This window comes from Strigops habroptila, chromosome 1, assembly GCF_004027225.2.
Source record: "Strigops habroptila isolate Jane chromosome 1, bStrHab1.2.pri, whole genome shotgun sequence".
Taxonomy (NCBI): domain Eukaryota; kingdom Metazoa; phylum Chordata; class Aves; order Psittaciformes; family Psittacidae; genus Strigops; species Strigops habroptila.
In genome coordinates, this window is record NC_044277.2 from 103,813,820 (window position 1) to 103,836,500 (window position 22,681).

Genomic DNA, 22,681 nt, shown 5'->3' on the forward strand with positions numbered 1-22,681 from the left:
TTCTTAACAAACTTTCAATATATTTTAAATGTTAAATGTGTTATCTCTTCAGTTCTTCACTGAAGCATTTTTAAAACATTCCATGAGGCCTTCCAGGGCTTAAAGATGTGACAGACTTCCTATTGTTTTGAACCTCAGGTCACATCTTCTATGTTTTCAACCCTTACTTCCCAGCAACATGCTCTGATGCAAGAAGGGCCCTGAAATTGTCTACCTTTCAGAAAACAAATTTTTCCAGCCACATCACAGACCAACAAGACTTTCACCAAAAGGAGTATTGCTGTTTTCCAAATAAGAAACCAAGTGAAGATTTAAACTTTTCCAATGTGCCCCTGCCCAAAGTTTTCACGATCATGACACGCTCAATGTTTAGAATTTACACCAAGCAAGCAGTGCAGACTACAAGAATCAAATAAGAGCAGAATTTATTCAGGGTATGTTTTCATACAGTTAAGAAATGCTACCAATGAGACACATACAACTACAGAGTTACTAAACAGCAGTTACGAACAATAGGTTTCTGTGGACAACAAGAGCTTGTAAAGGATGAAACAAGACAATCTTGTATGAAGGCATCAAAATGCTAAAATCCAGGTGTAAACATCCTAAAGTGTTAATATTAATGCCATCCATATAAGGACTAACGGATCATTCAGGTCATAGGGCAAATTATCCACCCTGACTCATAAAGCAAAATCAGAGCTTCTCAAAAAGTAGCATTTGAATTTTAGTTCTAAGCATTAAAATAAACCTGAGTAAAATATATCCTCATAGCTACTGATTTGTAATTATTACCATGTATATGCAAAAGAAACCTTGTTCTGCTGATTACTTCATTCAAACTTCCAGAGTACCACTGAGGCTTAACATCCTACTGCACAATTTTGAAACAGTAAAAAACATGTGCTACCACTACATTTCAAAAGTCATTAAAATACAAGAACTCCAGGGTTACGATCACAAAAATCAAAGTTTTATTTGTCACATGATTAAACTGAGCCAATACGATCAAGTTACTCAGGCTAGCAACACAGTTACTAAGGTACTTTACGACCACTGCTAGTTCAGAAAGAGCTGGTTGGATTGTAACAAATACCGGGTAACTCGCCTCTGAAGTTACTTGTTGCTCTTGGCAGCATTTTTAGTACCTTTACTCATCTGCTATGCTAGCTGTTCACAAAGACACCAATATTCAAAAAAGTGCTAAGAGAAAAGACACTTAAGAATTCAGCTACCCAGTATCTGCAGCAAGCTGCGTGTGTACCAGACTTGTTATCAAGTAGCTGGAAGGGAGTAATTTAAAACATTGTCATGTTATCATGGACACAGCATGTCTACCTTCTAATGTAGTCATTTAGTCCTGACTGGTATTGCTGGCTTTGTGTTCATCTGGATGCACTGATCAAATGAGACATTTGAAACTTTGTATATATAGTGGCACATTTCAATAGAGGTATGACAGACTTAATTTGACATGCCCTGACTATATTAGGGGAAGCAGATGTCCAAGAACATACATAAAATACAAGAAGGAGATGCATTTTAGCCAGATTGATTAGGTTTTCCTTCATTTAGCGTTGAAAGACAGTTTAGCTGTTTGGAGAAATATGTACACAGCGATTTCCACACTGCAGTACTGTCAGCTTGGTAAGCACTGGTTTAAAAGAGTAATCAAACTTGACAGTTAATTAATGAGCTTTAATGTTAATATGTAAATGCCCACATAAGTAATATGAATAACCACAATGGCTTCTGATAAAAGTTAGTTAGGTACAGAAGAGCAGCTTGTCAGTTATTTACTTACTGTTCTCTATGGTTGGATCATACGAATCAACAAACTGTCCTTCCACAAACTGAATCGTCAGTGAAGATTTTCCTGTAAAGCAAGGAAAAGATAATCTGTATTTAAACAAGCCTTCAGGCTATTACCACTTTACACTTATTAGTAGATATACTAAATGTTTTTATAAGAGCAGATATGAGACTTGTATGGTTCATTTAAACTATCTATACATGACAGCTGACCTATTTTTAAATTAAGTGCCTATTTCTAGTAACTGGGTCTCCTGAACGTATAAAAATATAGTGCAAAAGCTACTCGGCATGTGTTCTGCTTTTGTTTTAACATAGCATAATTTAAACGCCTCCTTCAGTTTAAAATGAATCTAAAAGTAGCAGTGTCCAATCCTCATAAAGCTAAATTTAACAAACTGCTATACTTGGAAGGTTTTTCTGTCAAGAAGCAAGGAAGCTAGAAATAATTTTCAGGCATTGCAGAGAAAACTAGGAGCTTGGACAGAATTAGCCAAATTTGGTTCGACTAGGACATTGGACATACTTCCCATGACAAAAAGATGATCTCAAAATTCTTGAGATCAGTATACTCTCCTATTAATCCTTTTAATACAGCATCCACCAGTCTGTTGTAATGTGGCATTTTAAGCACAGTGATTGAGGAGGTATTTTTTCTTTTGAAAACAATTAAACTGCTACTTTTTCAGACAATGTTTCCAAGTTCAGTTATGCTGATCTGGTCACACACCCTCCAATAAAGAGTAATGCAAAATGTTGCACTTAGTAGCAGACTGAAAAAAAAAAACCTACCCCAAAACGAATTTAGTTGTGGAAGACTTTACAAGATGGTAAAAGCAAATCATAGACACTGACCATAAAAAGCACCTTTAAAGCTCTGCAACCGAAGACTTTTCAAATCATTACTGAAGTCTTAACACAATTTCCATTACAGCACATCATCTACATTTGGGAATCTACTAGATCCTATTACATTATGTTTACTGGACAAATACACTCTTACAAAGATTGCCAAGTGCATTAGCTGCTTCTGGACATGAGCATATCCTTCATGCTCCTTGATACTCTTCTCATTGGCAAGAAGTACAAACAAAATACGACCTCAAGTTAACTCAGACTCAAGACCATCCTACTCAGTGGAAGCCTTTCAATGACATCCTAAGTAACCAGTGTTGTGGCTGAACTATATAGTAAACTATTTTCAAGAATTAATTGCTTTGGATAAAGACTGCCCACTTGCAGTGCTCAGACTATGCTATGTTCATACCTTGCTATAGAAAAAGTTCTTTCATAAACATTCCTTCAGGAGATGTTAAACAATTTTCCACTTTAACCAACCTCCCATTCTTGCTTCAGCATACAAGGCTCTTGACCTGTTCACATTCGATTATTAGCAGCATACTTAGCAAGTCATTGTTAAAACCATTCTAAAATATTGCAAGTCACACAAAATACAACCATGAAAGTGATGCAAGGAAAGTTTGGCTTAATATTTATAACAACACATGCAGCCAATTCCATCATTAACTGCAACACTTCCAAGATATACTTCTCCAGAAGGAAGCACCTTCATTTGAGGATTTTCTAACAGCCATAATCTTCATCAAGAAACTGCTTGGTTTATTTTAACATCAACTGCCCAGCTCTTCCATGCCTAGCCCTTTGCCATCTCCCACCAATCATGCCAGTTTATTCAAGATACAATGCTAAAAAACCCAAAAACCACCCCCAAAAGACCAACCAGCACACAAGCTTGTAAGAGTTGCTTTTTCTCAAATCAAATTCTTAAGACACCATTTTTTTATATATGTAACAGTTCAACTAAAGGTGTCATACTCACTGTGCATGAGTTTACAAAGAACATTGCACTTCAAACTGTTGCTCCAGCAAGGAAGGGGGGGGGGGGGGGGGTGGAGAAGCACCACCCACATCCAAAATCATCCTAATAAGGACAGACATAGAAATGAGACTATGCATCTCAGCAACTTTGTGAAACTGTGTATTTTGGACACCACTTAGAGAGTGAATGAACTTTCAGGCTATTTCTTCTTCAGCTATAAGCTTATAAAGTTGCTACCCAGAGTTCATGCTTCCAGATTCTTTGCCAATACCAGCACATTAAGCACTCAATTTCGAAACAAAGTTAACTATTCCTATATTAGGCTGTTACATCTTTAAGGTAAGAGTAGCTAAGTTAAGCACAGATCATGACGGAACATTTTTTCACCCAAGAAGGATCCTAAACTAACCTAAAAATTTGACTGCTACTGTCTGTCTGTGCTAAGTCTGGAAACTGAATACTAGCAAGAAGTCAGAGCCAACAGAAAATGCTGCATTTAACATCCAGCTGTATTAATTACTGCTTTCCTCCGAACAGTGAAAGAGGAGGAAACAAAAACAGACAAAACCAGCGTTCCAACACCCTCCTCCTAAATTTCTCCAAGCTTTGTAACAAGCCTTCCAGTAATGATGTGTTTGTGATCACAGGAGGATGCCTGCTTTCCTAGATGAGCCACAGGGAAGCTCTCCAGCCTTGGATTCAGCCACATACCCCCTTGGGATAAGTGTCATGCAACAGTATCCCACCAGACCAAGGCTTCCGAAGGGGACACAAGAAATTTAAAACCCAAGTCATTAATCCCCACTGCCTTGTCTCAGCCCATGCCCAAGAAGCATGCAGGACCATGTAAACAACAGCTTGGCTTGACCTTTGCCCCACAGGTTTTATTCCAGGCCTCTGACCTATGCTTGTGGACAGAGAGGAAAATTAAGCTGACAATTTAGCTCTTACCTCCTCTTTCCCCAGAAAGATCAGGCAACATGTTCAGAGAGAATTACAACATAAACATAACATCCACAAGACAAGGGCCAAGGAACGGCACGCAACTGCATTTACTGATGTGCTAACTGCATCTCAGAGCACTGCAGGGAGGAGGAGATGCTGCAGTCTAGATGTGCACATGCTGCTAGCACACTTCAGCCTAAAAGGATGAGAGAGCCTGCACACCAGCAGCAAAGACTTGATTTATCGATTACTCAAGGGTGCATACCTCAAAAAAGGCTGAGCTCTAATATGCCCTCATTTGGAACAAATGCCAAATGTTTTTTAGTTTGCTAAGCTTTTCCTTGTAGCATCCTCCATGCCAGTACTTCTAGTGTATCCACTCTCCTTAAGTTTTAGGAAAATAAACATTGAGACCAAAATGAGAAATGTCATGAGCAAAAGCAAGGCAAAGTCTGCTGGAACTGGTCCACTGAACTGATGGAAACCTGTGATTTTAAGATGAAAAAGCATTTTTGAAATCTTACTGGAAAAGATTATGGTTTAACCTTTTCACTCCGTTTAGAATCAGAGAGCTTAAATTAAGTAGGAAGAAATAAACGAATCAAATAAGGGCAACACCGGGACAGGGCAGTAGGATGAGTCCTCCAGCTGTACTTGCTATGGTAACTCATATCACCAGATACTCTGTGGCACAGGAGTTGTAAGCAAAATCCTCCAAGATTACTGACTCTCCCTCTTCCTGGAAGAATAAGACAGAAGGTAAGGGCTGGGAGGAATGCGTTGTACAATGTTTAGAACACAAGTCCCAGGTGGTTGAAAGCTCAACTCAAGTTGTCCAGAAGTACCCAAATGGTATTTGCATACACAATTTGTTATTTATGATATTATGTGGGAGTGGTAAAGAAAAGAGTTTTACGTTGTCAAAACAGAAAAAGAACAGGTTTTCAGACGGAAAGCCACTTCAAAAACTAAAGCTGTCATACTTCTGTTCATACAATAGACCACTTGCTACATAAAATGGAACGTCCCATAAACACTCTGACTAGTGCAATCATAGCACATCAGTTTCAAATGCCATTGAGATTGTCAAGGCAAAACAATTGCCAAATTGAGTTTTTACTCATCCTTTTACTTCTTGGACAAGAGCTGTGGTATTTCATCTAGCCTTAAAATTCAAGTTTTACAACACCAGGCAGTTTACCAAGAAGATGAGTAACTGCACACGGGTGGGCTCATGCACAGCTTGCCTCCCTGAAGAGCACATGCCCTCACATTGGTGCCCCACTACCTGCCTGCTGTCCCCATCCCACACCCTTATTCTCCTTGCAATAGGTAGAGGGAAAGCCCAGATAAAATTCTATCTGTAGCCAACTTCACCCCAACCCCAGGAGATAGAAATGATGCAACTGGCCAGCAAGCAAGTCAAACAACAGCTCCACAAGCAAGGCATTGTGCAAGCTCGATTCTGCAGCTGCCCTCTAACGTGGCATCTCCACGATGACAGCCACTGGCAGCACACAGTTTATCTCAACAGGAAGGATTTCTCAATACTTGAAATCATCCGCACAAGCGATCAGTAAACAGTCTGACAGGGTCAAGAACAACAACTACTGAAGGGTTGCAGTTCTCCATTCTGTTAGAATTTTAGATGCAGAGTTTCTTTAACCCATCTTTTTCTATTAAGAAAAACCATTTATGAACTGTGCTGGTTATGAACTGATGCTGAGAGCATCTAATATACTCTATCACAAGCCTAGCATCTTACCTAAGTCAGTCTCCACCTAGATCTACGCAGTTATCAGTAGGACAGATTAGTTTAAGTTTTGTACCAAAAGGGTTCAAGAAATTTCATAATGAAATGCTGTCAGTCATATCAAATTAGATCAGACATGCTGCATACCCAACTTTCAGTATCTCACAAACAGCTATGCTCAAATTATTACGTTTCACAGAGATGAAGTTTTCACACTGAAAGTTACACTCAATTTAACTTCAACATTGGTATCCTTATCCTCTTTAATTCAGAATACCAAGATGCAGAAAATAGAGACTCCAGTACTTCCAGTGCAGATTAACTATTTGTCCTCAGAGCACAGAAAAGATCTTGGTGACTTCTTGGAGCAGATGGAGCATAGCAAAGGGAATTACAGCATCACTCTTTAACAAAAATCTTTTCACAAGATAGTGGATAATCTCAGAACTCATCACTAGCTCATCATTCATCTTAGGCTTCATCACCAACAACTTTCTGTGGTTAGTGAGGATTCTCCCTTTTCTCCCCGCCAGGTACTAATTATGACTATGTAGTTGCTAGTTTGCTGACCGTTGCTACATAGTTCAGTGAATTACTCTAACGACTATAAAAATGATACATCTGAGTCAATAAAGAATTCTGTTTCTAAACTTCTGGAGACAGTGATACAATGAGTAGTTTGTGTTTTACTCAGATGCCATTTAATTCAACTATTAGACTTCTAATCATGAGGAATTACCACATATAAATATCTACTTTGCGCCGTAGTTTTATTTACTTTGTAGTGATTTCCTAGTGACATCAACATGTCCGGTACGAGGATACCAGAATAAAAAATGATGCTGACAGAGAAAACTTCTGCTGACACACAGAGCTCAGCTGGTGCCCTTACTCATATGATTCCCATGCTTGATTCGCAACACACTCCTCTGTCAAAGTGCTGTCTGAGCTTTCTGAAGGACAGACTGAAGGATCCACTCTTATAATCCTGTAAGAGAGAAACTCTGAGGAACGTGATGCGATATCTTTTGGTAATGTAATGAGGGACCTCAAGAACAGAAGAGACCTTCATGACAAACCAAACAACAGATCACCATTTCAGAACAACACAAACTCTTTTTCAACTTCTGTGGCACTCTATCCCACTGCTATAACTGTTCCCTGCCTTCTCTTTATCTATTACTATATTAGGATATAAGGAAATGTATCTGACAGTCTAAGGCAAGGTATCGTAGCACGAACCACTTCTGCTGTAGAGGAGGAGGTTCACATGATGGTAACATCAAGAACACAAGCCTGCAGGGAGAAAAGAACACATGCTTGTTTCCCTTCCTTCTGCATTGCACAATCATCTTGAGGTTTATCAAAGGTATTCCTCTGCAAGCCAGAAGAAATCTGAGAGGCAGTCATTTAGAAAGGAAGTCAGATGGCTTCCTTTATTTTCTTCAGATTTCAAAGCAGTTGGTCAAACTCACAAGCACATTTGTAGGCCCTTGCTAGGTTGTCAGTGATGAGCATTCAAAACACAAACCAAGAGTCCTAATAATGCTATCTAAATCATGTTTTCTGTAAGGAAAGCAAGAAGAGAGCGTGTGCTTTATTCCTCAATATGTAACAAGCAGCTTGCTCCATCCTGCAAGCAGCAATCATCCCTCAACATTCACTTACACTTCATTATAATGTATTAGATGTCCAGGCAAGTACATAGAGAAAAATTGCACTGTTTTCCTGCAACAGCTTAGTTGCCACTTCCAGGTGTCTGTTTTGTCTCCATTTAAGTAAGTAACCTCAGCAAATGATTGCCAGAAGAAATGTTTAAGTTACTTTACTGCACAGTCCAGCTATATCTGCTTGTAATCCTTGTTGGCACAAAAACAGTGCCACAGTTTGCCTGGTATTTCTCTTTTAATAAGGGAAAGCAATTTTAATTTCATGCATTTACTATCAGTTATCAAAGATGGAAAAGCCATTACAAGGCTTAAAAAAATTCCAGTAAATTTCTGTGGCACATATCTCACCTGGCCATGGTATGCACGCATAGGTGATTGCATCCAAGATGCTTTAAACCGGTCAGGGGAACTGCATCCTGGGGTCTCCTAACTATGAAGGAAATTCAGACATTCATACCCCAGACAGTCAACCAATATCTACTCAGATAAATACCACCCTCTGTGTTCCCTTCAGACTTCCTGCAGAAGCTGTGCATCCCTACAGCACCTTCCCACCTTCCTCCCCACAGCACCATGCCTAAAATATTTCAGGTGGTGGTAGAAATTGAGAGGCAACTTGACTCTGCTGCTAGCCTAATTATCAAATGTATTTCTAAACTAGAAGTTAGGCAGTACAACTTGATATGCTGCACTTCTGTCCTGGTTTCAGCTGGCGTAATTTTCTTCCTAGTAGCTGCTGCAGTGCTGTACTTTGAGTTTAGGATAAGAATAATGTGGATGACACACTGATATTTTAGTTGTTGCTGAGCAATGTTTACACTAAATCAAGGACTTTTCAGCTTCTCATGCCCTGCCATGAGACTGGCAGTGGGGAGTGAAGTGGGAGGAGCACAAGAAGCTGGGAGGGGGGACAGCCAGGACAGCTGACCCAAACCGGCCCAACGATGCCATACGATGTCATGCTGAACAATAAAACTGGGATGAGAAGGCAGAGGCCCACTGCTTGGGGACTGGCTGGTCATCAGTCAGCAGGTGATGAGCAACTCCATTGTGCATTACTTGTTTTGTATGTTTTTTTATCATCATTATTATTACAATTATCCATTTATTTTCTGTCCTGTTAAACTGTCTTTGTCTCAACCTATGACCTTTCCCTTTTTTTCCAATTCTCTCCCTCATCCCACTGGGGTAGAGCTAGCAAACGGCTGTGCAGTGCTTAGCTGCCTGTCAGGTTAAAACCACAATGACTTCTAAAGGGAAGCTTATTAAGCTTAAAGATCTGACCCTAATGTTTCAATTTATGACACACTTAGACTGAAAGAACCTGAACTTTGTACTGATTGCCCCCGAAGAGGCAAAATCCAACTAGTACTTCTGGGTAGAAGCCAAGTCCTCTCTCCCTGTGCACACACTTCAAGCAGCTAATTAGGTATCTGAATAAACTTGACCTTTCCTTGGATCATCAGCTATGTACAACATGAAATGTCTTTGAAAGATACTTTAGTAACGGTCATTGTTTCATCGTTAAATCAGTTTTAAATGCCATTATCATTAGAAATAAAAAAGTGTATTTCTTGCTTTAATGCATTCCATGCGTTCCCCTTTCCCATCTTCAAGGTTTTCGTTTCAGCACAAGAGAATGAACTCTCCACTTCCAGGCAGTTCTTTCTTGATGCTAAAGATCACTGGGGTGTACAACTTAAATTACCTTCCTGCAAGCCAGAAATATCAGGACTAGCAGGTTTTAAGCACTTCTTGAAGGAGTGAATCTTTCCAGCTGCAGTTACCAGAACCAGCTCTCTACCCGCTGCACAGACACTGCCTTTACCGCGCTTGCAGCACAGTTGAATCTGACAGCAGAAGCCATCGAACTCTATACACACCACATGGGATAAAACAGCTGTTTAGATTTACCAGGGGTTTGCAGCCGTAATTTTCTTTTTTATCGTTTCTACACAACTGGCTGAAGTTAACACCAGCCACTTTAAGTTACAGGATTTTAAACTCGCCATTTCTATTAGGAAACGAGATAAACTGTTCTCTTCCTTTCACTGCAAATCTGAGTTATGTTTCTTATGTGTAAGACCTCCTTATCTACACCAGTAACAGAGAAAGCTTTAATAGCACAGAACCCTTAGCAAGATCAAAGATTTCGGTCTTTCAATGGATCAGTACTGTTTCACCAAAATGCAGTCATCTTCCTTGAATAGGATCTTTACAAGGACTGGAGCTATAGTATTCGCTGATGCCAACACTGTGGTCACCACACCTCGTCACTGCTTACAACCAGGACCAAGCAGAGAGTAAGTTCTGAAAACAGCAGTGAAATTCTGCTGGCATAATTTTAAAAAGGCACACCTGGAGCTTGTCCCCGAGTATATCGTAATGCCAAACAAACCGCTGGAAATTCAGCTGAAATGGCGAGGAATGGACCCTCTTGGCAGTGCTACTGAAATGCACATGACCACAGGACCTCAAGATTATTCTTGGAATTGCAAGAACAATAGTAAGACATGTATTTCTCTCCTCCTTGTTGTGCGATGCCAGAAAGCAAGCGCCTGACAAAATCCTGACAAGACAGGAATGGTAACATCCCCTCTCTTGGTAACATCACCCAAGCAAATAATAGGATATACATAGAGCAACTATAGCTAAGAAATTTCAAGCTTACTCCAAGGGGAGCTCCGCAGAACTTTTTGCCAAGCTGTGGCAAAAGCTGGAAGAGACTATTGATTTGTCCCAACAACAGCAAGCTACTTTTATAACTTATTAAATATACGTAAAAATCAAACTGCATAATAATCACTACAAGATCTTAGCAACAAAAGGCACCTTCGGCCTGCAGCAGTACCTATGACTATGAAGTAGTCAGTCAGTGGTAGCAGGCTCTTCGTGTCTCCACTGATGGTCCAAAGTCTGATAAACTCAATGTCAACAAATGCCAGCAATGCATGTTGCAGTCAAAACCTTACTTTCATGGAAAGTCGTGCTGCTACTAGCATTCAACATCAGCACACAGCACGATTTACCTGCCATGACCTTCATTAGTAGAAGTTCCCGAAGCTGCATGAAGCATGAGGAACCGCGGTACCACCCTGACAGCATAGAATTGTAGAATGATTTGGGTTGGAAGCAAACTTAGTCATCCAGCTCCACCTGCCCACCATGGGCAGGGACACCTTCCACTAGCCCAGGCTGCTCAAAGCCCCATCCAACCTGGCCTTGAACACTGCCATCTCTTAGCACAAACCAGAGAAGGTGTCTTCAGGGATACTGACAAAGATTATTATTGCCTCTCTCTTCCACCTGTGGAGCAGAACAGGGTCAACTCCACCACATGCCTGTTAACAGATGCACAGGTAGACACTGATACAGTCTTTATTAATGATCATACAGCTGAGCCTTGACCACTTTAACTCTCCTCTGCTGGCCCAAGGCTGCTGTGGGTCTATATATAACATGACAACATGAAAACCAGTATGCCTAAAGCTTCCTCTACAAAAACTGTCTCCCCGTCCCCATCAGATTCAGGTAACTTTTGACAAGTTACTGTTGTCCAATTCAAATCTAGAACTTCTCTGAATTAACTTCGTAGGCATCTTTCATTTTCCTTCAGCTTAACACACAAAGTTCCTCCCATCTATTAATCAGGGTTGAAGAAAGCCACAATCTGTTAAATTCTATCTTCATACCATAGCACTTTATACAGCTGGAGTTAGTCATTAAACCCTCCCCACTAACTCTGATTGCAAGCTTTCTTCTGTTATGTACCCTATCAACGTAACAGAGCAGCCTCTGAATGCAAAGGATAATCTGTTAACAGTAAGGAAGGTTTAAAGTAATAATATACCAAAATCACAGCCAGACAGACATGGGTAAGACACCAGGAACAAACCCCAACAGACGCTGCAGTACAGATAACACCATGCAGAGTACCAAAAGAATCATTAGAGCCCAAAGTTCTTGTCTGTCACAACAGCCAACTGACTTTCTTACCTTCCTAACCAGTGTGTACCCATCCGTTGGCTCACAAGGTATTTCACAGTAAGAGTTTTCAGGGAGGAATCACACTTTTCTCAGTTTTGATAATATTTAGTACAAAAAGGTCATAATAAAGAACTCTGATCTTTGCAAGGAAGAACAACAACAAAAACACAGAACAAACTGAGGAAAAAAACCCCAAAACGCCATTCCCACCTTCCCCCAACTATTTGAAAATACCCAGGGAGGTAACTGAGTATGACAGTTGCAACTTGACATTAAACCATTTTTCCATTTAGATTTGTCTTTCACAACTGAAATGTCTTCCAGCCAGTCCCACTCCAGCACCTGAGGAAGCACTTGCCAACAGAAGCTGGATTCTTCACTTCCCAGCGCTCCACTAGCACAACTATGCAACTTGGACAAGGGGTTGAGTATCAAGCTACAGTTTAAGGCAACCTAACTTCAGGCCAACCTTCAAGAGACAGAGCAGTACATTGTATTTGTCTGCTGTACAAGCGTCAACAGAAATAAAATTCTTAAGAGTGCAATAGTGATTATTACTGTTATTATCCAGTTAAATTGTTAATCCAGCTAATCTTAAATTCAAGTCTATTTCAAACAGTATGTAAGAAATTAAGTACATCCCATCTACTTGGCAGAAATTAATAAAATGTTAACTATTACAGGCAAATAGGTCAAGGGCCAAGATATACCATTAGTAAAGCAAAGACTTTCACTAGTTGCTTACTTCCTTAGCCTGGCTATTTGGAAAATAACCCACAACTTAATTCTTTTTGTTTTCACACTTCCATGCTGTAAGAACTGCAGAGGCACGGCCCAACTTTCCCCACAATAAGTTGCCCCTAAAACTTAGGTCCATACATACTTTCTCATACTGTCCCATTTTCTCCTTACCAGCCTCCACCTTTAAACTGTGTCAACCTTTGGGATGTACAGCCCATGCCCACATAAGCAGCTGGATGCCATAATAATGGGATGTTCACATGACCATTTTCAGCAAAACACAGGGTATATCCTACAGTCTCACCATGAGCTATATATTGTGTATGAGATAATGTGTTTTTAAGATCACAATCTTTTTGCCTAGAAATGCAAAGAGAAGGTATCATCTTATTTTTCTGTACTACCATTAACTTACACTTGTTCATAGCAGTCGGTTGTGACAAAAACACAATCCAATGCTAGGCTTACGAACACCATCTAAGACACTAATCTAGAAGAAATTTCAACAAGCTAATCAATGAAACAGTTCTGGAAGTTTCACTTTAACTCTTCTCTCTGTCTTGTCATGACACTCAGGGATAAAAGTGTGCAGTTGACGAAGGACAAGCAGAAAAAGGGTTTGGGTGTCATAAGACTCCTTGATACACTCTGTAGAGAGAACAAGATTTTGAAGCATTCAGACAACTTTCTACTCTTCCCAGCTTTACTGTTCATAAAAACCTGAATTACCTTACATTCAAATAATTTTTAGATTTAAGTTTAGCAACCACAAAAGGCTTATCAGAATTTTGGCAAGCTGCTTCTCCAAACACGAAAAAAGTCAAAACAGCACAACTAATACCTTCCTTTAAAATTTATTGACCAGTGTCAAACCATACAGATGAAGCAGAGCATCTATTAGAAATGGTCATTTCCAAGAAAGCAATACAGAAGAATGTACTGAAGCAAACTAAGAAACATGGTGATTGTTTATTATGCACATTTTAAAGCAGAAACTTCCAGTTCTAATTAAAAAAGCTAATTTTGAAACAGATTTTAGAACACCAAAGATTTGTTATTAATGGAGGACCAAGCCTTGAAGCAAAACATACTTTACTGCATTAATGTCAAGTGCTTGATTGTTTTGACAGTTTGTAGGACAGATTTAATGGAGTCTTCCTGCATATTATGCATCCCAGCTCTTTTGCATATAGCTAGCGTACCTTTAAAGGAGGTTGTACATATTGAATGAAGTTTTGGCAATACAATTTGACAAGTTGTTGAAGCTAGACAGATGTATCCCACTAACTAAGGAGACAATGTTGTCAAGAGATGCTTTCATATCATAATTTTGTATTACACTTGCACATGTTCACACCCACAGACTGAAGACCACTTATGTATTCCCTCTTTTTCCAAATTAAAATTCATTTAACTCAATACTCCACAGAATACAAATAACTAGCTAAGATCTGTCATGCATGCTGTTCTGGTTCGTGTAATCTGAAATACCTAAGAATTCTGACAAACCATTCTGGACGCATTAACTCCTCTTACTTTAAGATTTCAGTGTAATATTTAAAAAAAGAGATCTGAAAGGAAACTTCACTGTTCAAAGCATAATCTATCAGGGAATTGCAATATCTTCAGTTTGTATCTATTTAATACAGAAGCACCCCAACTTTTCTGAACCATTCTTCATAGGGTCTTTCATTCCTTAAAAGGCCTTCAGAAATCATTCACTTATTAGTCTTACACCTCAGAAGATTAATCTTTGGTCATTATCCACAAACTCTAAAGGATTTCATCCAAATTAAACTGCTATAAATTTCCTCCTCCTGTTCTAGTACAAGTTTTCTAATTCACATAAGAAGTCCCATGAGAAATTCCAAGTAGACTTCCCTTCTGCAGGAGCCCCAAGGCTCAAGCTATTCTTTGCTTGTCTTGTCTTCATCTTGACTGAGACATCACGCTTCATAATCCTAAATGTGCACTTTTGAGAACTTGTATCATGTTTATATCTCAACCTTTTCCACCATTATCTCATCCCACATCCTTCATACAACTATACTGAAAATTCACATATACAGCAATCAAAATCCTGTACGGTAAACTGAGGAAGAACCAGTGCACCTAAACAGATTAAGTAGTTGCAAATCATCTTTATGCTGCAACAGTGGCAATAAGTACAACTAAAAGAGGAATCAACCAGGTTGAGGAGTCAACTGGTATTTGCAGGAAACCTATTTTTAGGGTATCTTAGCAAACACTAAAGATCACTCTGAAAAGCAACAGAGCCTTTACATTTGATTCAACTGGTGTTCTAAGTAGGGAGGCAATCAGTGATTCTGAATGCCTTACACTTCCGTGTACAGACTGTAGTGAGGTGGGTGTCAGTCTCTCTTCCTAAGTAACAAGTAATAGGACAAGAGGAAATGGCCTCAAGTTGTGCCAGGGAAGTTTACGTTGGATATTACGAAAAATTCCTTCATCGAAAGGGTTGTCAAGCATTGGAACAGGCTGTCCAGGGAAGGGGTTGAGTCACCATCCCTGGAGGTATTTATAAGATGTATAGGTGTGGCACTTAGGGACATGGTTTAGTGGTGGACTTGGCAGTTCTAGGCTTAAAGTTTGACTCTATGATCTTAAACACCTTTTCCAACCTAAATGATTTTATGATTGTATTCTGGAGCTTTGGATTTGATCCACTGCAGCATCGTTACCACCAAGCAGTTCCAGAAAATTCCAGATCATATCACTTGAAGCATCATCTGGATTTGAAGACTTCAGAACAAGGTTTAGATTTACTCCAGGTCAGACATATTCTCTGCCTCAATTCTGCATGAAATGTTTAAATAACCTTCTGTAGTCAAATCTAATCAAGAATCTTGAAAAACCTGATTTCTTCACAGCTCCCTAATGCACATTTCCCCACCTTTACAAGGCTATCTTTTTCTGTCAAGGGAACTACTCAGGTTCAAAAGGCCCGCTGTGGAAAGTTTACAAAAAAGCATTAACGCTTATCTGGAGTGATGGAGGAAAACACTTTCAGATATAGTTTCATAACAGGTCTGACTGAAGCAAAGTCTACACGGCCACAAAGAGCTTACTCCACCCTCCCCCAAACAGCTCACGCTCCTGTCCCCACTCCCTCTGTCAAGGTTGTACTTTTGAGGCTGACCAACTCAACGATATGAAAACTTTTCCTTCTGGTTCCTTCACTTTTCAAAGAAATCAGCTCCCTGAGGTGGTTACCAGGCCCTCAGCACACCAGAGCCAGCACCCAAGTGGAGGTAGGAAGGTGCAACTTCCAGCCACAACGCAGGGTTAGCTCCACTTGTGCCAAGGGAAGCCCCACCCCACGTAGTTCATTTGCATCTGCCTTCATTACATGGCAATTAAAGAAGAAAGTGACAGGGACATCCCTTTAGAAAAGCTGCACCTCAAAGCATGCCTCAGAACTTTGTTCAAAAACTGCCTCAGTTTACTTCCTTGCTACAAGGTCAGTACAAGCATCTTTCCCCCCCCCTGAAATTCAGTATCCACTGTACTTTGTATTTCTCAAGACAGAAATACAATCTTTAATAGCCCACATTCATATGGTTTTGGTAAACTTAATTATCTTAAATCTCATTAAGAGGTCTGCTAGGCAACATATAACATGGACTTTATCCACATTCTTCCCATTTTCCCCATCCCACACACCCTCGTTTGCAGGAGAGCTGTGATCAGCGTGCAAAAACCGAGGAAAGCAAATGTCCTGACCAGGATCGGAAGAGAGAAATTTTAAGCAACCACCACCCTCTCCAACTCAGGAAGCACATTTTAGTTTCTCACATTATCAAATTCACAACAAATTTGCCATTCACTTCAAATATAGTTCTTGGAAAACAAAAGGAAGCCTCTCAAGTCCTTAAGGAGACAGATCCACCACTGACAAGGGCAGCTTCGTGTTTTTACACACCGTGCTTCATGTCTGCAGCTTCCGATCATAGGAAAATCTGAGATGACACCGGGCAATTTTGACTCATGCAGGATTTGCAGAGCTCGAGTGCATTATGAACATCCCACAGAGAAGCTGTTTCAATTTTAGATTGAGCATGCAATTAAGTCGAGCAGTTTTTAAAATACACCCTTGAATGTCACCTTCAGAAGAGCTGCAGGAAGTTAATCATAATCGGTAGTTTATCACATTTTAGCCTGCTCTTCTAATCCCAAACACGTGGTTATGCTAAGTTTCCACAGCAGTGTGTACCACAGAGGTAGCTGGTTTACTCAGAACCTACACTTAAGGCAGTGTAGTATATCTCTAAATGAAGTGCTTCAACTTTATATAGCTTATAAATTGCAGGATCTACATTTCACTTGGTTTCTCCTGTCAACATTAACTCTAAGTTGAGTAATCAAATACCAAAACACTCAAATATACAAGCAAAACCTGCAAGTGTTACCATTAAAAGAGATGAGAGTAGGCAATTTAAGAGTTAAGCTTGGAACAGTGTCCTCAAATAACCCTACCATGGCTTGATATTACAGCTGAACATGCTGCCTCTAGTGCTTCCAGCTACTGCTATCAAATGCGCTGTAGCAACTTTCACTGTCGAACAGCGCAGTCGGTCACACTGAAATGCAATTAAAGCTGGCATTTCCAGCCTCATTTCTATCCCCTGGTAGCTGCAGCCTTTCCTTTTAGCAGCACTGCTGCACCCCGGCAGAGCAAATGCAGTCCTAACGAGCAAAACGCTGTGAAAATAATCTTGGCACTTACTAGGGACTCGGCAGAATGTTAACCTCGGGTATCGGCTGGATCCTGAACCGCTCAATTTTCCTGTTAAATCTCAGGCTTTCCAACACTGCGGACACAACCAATTCTGCAAACCAAATTACAGCACACGACAGCAGTAATTTCTCCATTCCTTCTCTCTTGACATTTACACGGGCAATTTATTGCCTGCTAAAATTACCACTTCCCTCCGCCCAATATCAAAGGGCTACCTCCTCAGGGCAGTATACTGCTGTGCGAACAGATGCCATCTTTCAGAAGTGAAAAGCAAAGCCTCAGCTCCATTTTACAACACAAGCCTCCTAATATTCAAATAATTCATGTTTTCAAAACCGTACGTACATTTTATCCCAGCCATTATGCTTACCACTTACAGGTACGTACTAACAGTACTGCTTGTTCTGGCTTTCTTGCTTTCGAGCAAGGTGGAGGGGGGAGAAGCGTTCTTTATTTTAGCTTAGTACAGCCACCTGGAAGCCCTTCCCTATAAATCTAACTTTGACAGCTAATTTTGTTCCATCACAGTTTTTTTGCTACCTGCATGCCGCAGTCACAGATTGTGACTACTGCTGCCTGCAGCATGGACTTCTCCCCACCTACACAAAAACGTCAATTTATTTAGCTGTGAAAGAAAATAGGTAAGTCACCACTAACTGAACTGGCTTTCCCTCTCAGAGCTATAAACTGACCAGGAGAGCATTTTCAGATCACCAGTCCAAATGTGCAAAATTCAGAAACGGAATTCCCGTTTCTGGAAGTGTATCGTAAGCATGAGTTATATGAACAGTAAAAGCCAAATCGGGCTGAGATAGTGACCTACAACTGAAGCAGCTGATCCAGACACCTCCCTGCTTATCTTAAATCCATCAGTTCAATGTAATACAGAGAATCCCAGTAATAAGCTACTTTGTGAGATGATCTAAGAAATCTCTTCTTTCGTATAGGCATTTGTGGTCTGAATTTACATATTTCTTCTATAAACAAAACAGAACAAAACAGAACACAAAGCATTTTGGACAACCATATGCTGCTTTTTGGAGTGGCTGTTACTCTGAAGAGATTCAAAAAATCTTAGTCTTGCTTGATTTATTTTCATGCAAATCCATTATTTCCAATTACATTTGGGCTATATTATGACCAAAATACAAATACAAATATTCTTTTCAGTAAAGGCAGGAACTTTTTAAAATTTTATGCTTCATGATGCGTAAGACAGATTTTTTCCAGAATCACATCACAAGTAGTTGGTCTGCTCTGATCACGTACCAAACAATAGTAATCAAAGTCAAGTTCCTCCCATTGTGAAACTAGCAGATTCTGGGACGAAATCCATTCGGTTTCTAGTCTGAACCTCACTGAGACAAGCATGCTTACATAATGGAATTTAACTTTCTTAGACCAATTTAAGCCTGAGCAAAAACCAAAGGAGACATTCTTGTGTGATTTTGTCTACCGTCATGCCACAACCTGTATTCTACATCCACACATAATTGGCCTTCCTCACCAAAAAACAAGTCCCAAAGTTCCTGGCAAATACTCTGTCTGCATCTTCGAAGGTACGTCTGCCTGGGAATTCATAGGCTCCCACTGTGATATCTCCCATCAGCAAAGAATATTAGTTTCACATATGAAAGGGTTGATGGTAGTGTTGAAAGATAGAGGGAGTGTTTTCAAACAAGCAGACTCCTGAATTTTCTATTCTGAGAACTACTGTATCAGAATACCATTCCCAACCTCTTGTCCATCTGACGACAGCACTGGGGTAAGAATAAAATTTAATTAAATTATATAATACATATTTATGTATCAAAATAAAATTTAATAAAAAGAAACAAGGGCTTCGCATGAAGCCAGTACAAGATTCAGATTCATGGACATGCCCGGCCATTACTATACACACTCATAAACTGAAAAATCTGCAAAACTGTTGAATCATCAACCATAGGGAACAGCTCGGTGCTTGAAATATGTCACCAAAAGCTGGCTATTTCAACACGTAACTGAGAGAGAGACTGAGAAAAAAAAGCTCACCATTTTCTGATTAGCTTCGTCTCAAACACCATACAAATCACAAGGAAAGCACGCAGCTTCGCAGAGCAGTCACCCAAGCATTTATGCTAACCTTATAAAGCTGTAAACATTTTACAACTTACCAGAGTTAGCCTCCCTCATTCCAGGGTCAAGATTAATATTACCGGCAAAGCAAGGTACCTCCCTAATTATAAAAGGAACTGAGGAAACATTTCCTTCCAGTCCTTCAGATTTTGGAATTACTCCGCAGCTTAATGAACATTAGCTCTATTCAAATCTTGCATTTTTCCCAGAAGAAATGCTCTTCATTTTCTACCACCCAAAAGCTTGTCCGAAGAAGAGACTAGATGCTTTCTTAGCCAGGGTTGAAGCAATATTCTTGCCACCATAATACAATGCAAGACTTACTCAAAAGCTTCTCTGAAGCCAAATTAAGTGGCTATTCCTCCTGGACTTTAGAAGGCATACTTGGACAAGCAGAGAACCAAACCCGTATCTCACAGTTTCACCTTCTTGTTTTTCTAACAGCTTTACAAGATGGAAATAAGTCCCCAGTGGCCTGTTTCTACTGCTTGAACTTTTACACAAGTATTTGCCTAGAAATGTCATGCTCCCATACTTGAGAAGAGTAACTCTGCAGTTTTAAAATGCAACATTTTTACCTAAGACGTAACACAGAATTGTTGAGGACAATGAAAGGAAAACTACAGTAAACCAGGATCTTTTACCTCCCACTTAATTCCACATTCATACAACTTGTATCTGTCCTAATAAAACTGATCTTGTCCCACCAAGCCTAATACCACACTAGTCTCAGAAAACTAGTTGAAGAAGTTCAGCAGTATGTCTTAACAGATGGTAGGTAAATTTTTGCCTTTCCTTTCCATGTAAGTAGTATTGCTCAAAACATCACCAGATTAACAATACTACACTATTTCTTCTGGTTTTCCTCTACTGAGTATATACCCTACTGATGTGTTGACTGCTGCTTGTCATTGTCAGCAGTTGAAACACTAAAGCTCAACAGTGCACCCAGTCCCCAGCACAGACATCTAAAGAACAGAATTTCAGGCATTTTTCCATCCCACTTACACTGCCCATTGCTTGTTCTTGCCAGTGCTCAAAGAATAAAAATGGAGAAGAAAACATAACACAGAGGACAGACAATGAAACAGACTGCAACAACTAATGTCAAATATACTATGCACACTAACCAATCTACTCCCCACTGATCCTTTTAAGGACTAGACAAATTCATCATCCCTTTTACACCGCTCCATCTCAAAGTCAGGCTGCAGTTACACACAAAATGTAAGAAACAGCTCCGCTTATTTAACCTTTCTTTTTCAAGCTTTAAAAAAGCCTTTTTTAAAGGGTTCATTCTGCTGAGTGCATAATGAAAGACAGATTACTGATTTATCCACTACTTTAATGTAAAAAGACCTTTTATAGCAGCGTAGTATCTCTCTGTAGCATCTTCTTTTTCTTCCGACCACACATTATCTTCAGCATTGATCTAAGCTTTTAAGTCTGATCGATTATGATTGCTGTACTATGTCTTATTCCCCTCTGCTCTAAGAACCCGAACGTTCAAACTGAAACGGTTTTCCATCAAAGACAGTGAATACAGGAGGAAAAAAGATTACAGGTGCGGGCGGTTATGGCACAAAACCCCTGTCAGCTGCTACAGACTTGTGCTGGACGCTTCCAGGAGGTTCCTCCACGCAGCTCAGCCCGCGCCGGGCTGTACCAGTGGCGCTGCGCAAGAGCAGCATCGTCCCGTGCTGAGGACACCGGGGGTCAACGCGGCCCCCAGCCAGCCCCGCTATGCGCCGGTGCGGGCATGGAACGCCTCTACGGAAGCAAAACTGGCCAGAAATGGGCAACAGGTCAACCCAGCTTCCCCTCGGCGTTTAAAACTGGCTCTAAATCCTGCGTAGGGCGCGTCTAAAAGGAGTTAGACACGGCTCCCCCGAGACCGCGGGACCGGAGCGCTCCCGGCCCGCCTCTCCTCCCTTACGGGACTCAGGAGCTGACAAGCACTCGCGCTGACAGCGCCCGGCGCGACCCCTCGTCCCCGGGCGCGGCAGCAGCCGGGTGTGGGGGGAGGCTGACCCCTCTGGGGGGCTGCCAGCACTCCGACAGCCGCCCGCGGGGCCGGGAGCCTTCTTCTGTGCCCGGCTCTCCGGGGGCCGCACCGCGCCGCCATCAGGGAAGGCCCGGCCGGGCGGGCGAAACTTCCTATTAAGGGCCCCGCGCCCGCAGCCCCGGGCCCGCAGCGCTCTGCGGCGCCGCCATGGCGGGGCCCGCCCGCCCGCCGCGGCTGCGCGCTCCCGGCGGCGGGAAGCGGCCCTCCCTTCCCTCTCCTCCCCGCCGTCGCCGCCGCTGCACCTGCTGCCGCGGGGGAGGGCGATGCGGCGGGGCCGGGCAGCGGGGCGCTGCGCAGCCCGGGACGGGACGGGACGGCGCGCACCTCCGCCCCAACGGCCCGCCAGCCCGCACCCCCCACGCCGCGCTCCGCTCCGCTGCTCACGGCGCTCACCCACGCTCCGGTAGCCCAGGATCGCGATCTTGCGGGACTTGGACGGCGGCATCTTCTCCCCGCCCGGCCCCGAACCACATCAAGGGCTGCGGCGGCGGCGGCGGTGTCGGTGTCGGCGGGCGGCTGACGGGGAGCGGGGCGCGCCGCCAGCGACATGCGGCGGGGGGCGCAGGGGGAGGGGCGGCGGAGCGGCGGCCCGACCGCACGGGACCCGCGGCGCCTGGCAGCAGCGGCGGCGCCCGCCCCACGTGACCGCCGGGCTCGCCAGCCCCTCACGTACCTGTGCGTCACGCGTCACAGGCCGGAGCGGCGACCTCGCCGCCGCCGAGAGCCGGCGCCAGGCGCCGCGAGGGGAAAAACTCCCTGCGTCATGCCTTCCCCGGCCCGCCCCCCGCGGCCAGCGATTGGGCGGCGCTGCCGCAGCGCGGGCGGCGATTGGCGGAGCGCAGCCGGCCTGCGGTTAACAGACGGCGTTCAAAGCAAGGGCGAGCGGCGGGGATGCGGATTGGGCGGGAGGGCGCCCGGAAGCTGCGCGCGTGCGTCTCGCGCCGCGGGCTCTCAACGGCCGCCGCGCCCCTGAGGGGGATCGCTGCGCCCG

The 22,681-nt window shown here is 42.2% G+C and overlaps 1 protein-coding gene across 5 annotated transcripts in view; it reads right to left on the bottom strand.

The window, feature by feature from the left end:
* RHEB (Ras homolog, mTORC1 binding) overlaps positions 1-22,480 on the bottom strand; it is a 41,436-nt gene extending 18,956 nt beyond the window's left edge. For 2 of the 5 annotated variants that reach the window (XM_030512071.1, XM_030512053.1), the window contains exons 1-2: positions 3,653-3,676; positions 1,805-1,876 (exon numbers count right to left, since the gene is read on the bottom strand). In XM_030512071.1, coding sequence (XP_030367931.1) covers positions 1,805-1,876; positions 3,653-3,659 — 79 coding nt within the window. In that variant the 5' untranslated portion in view covers positions 3,660-3,676. Of the gene's footprint in view, positions 1-1,804; positions 1,877-3,652; positions 3,677-22,083 lie in introns of those variants that run through there. The other 3 variants (XR_003995058.2, XM_030512062.1, XM_030512080.1) reach the window with 3 other exon arrangements.
* Positions 22,481-22,681: the final 201 nt, after the last annotated feature.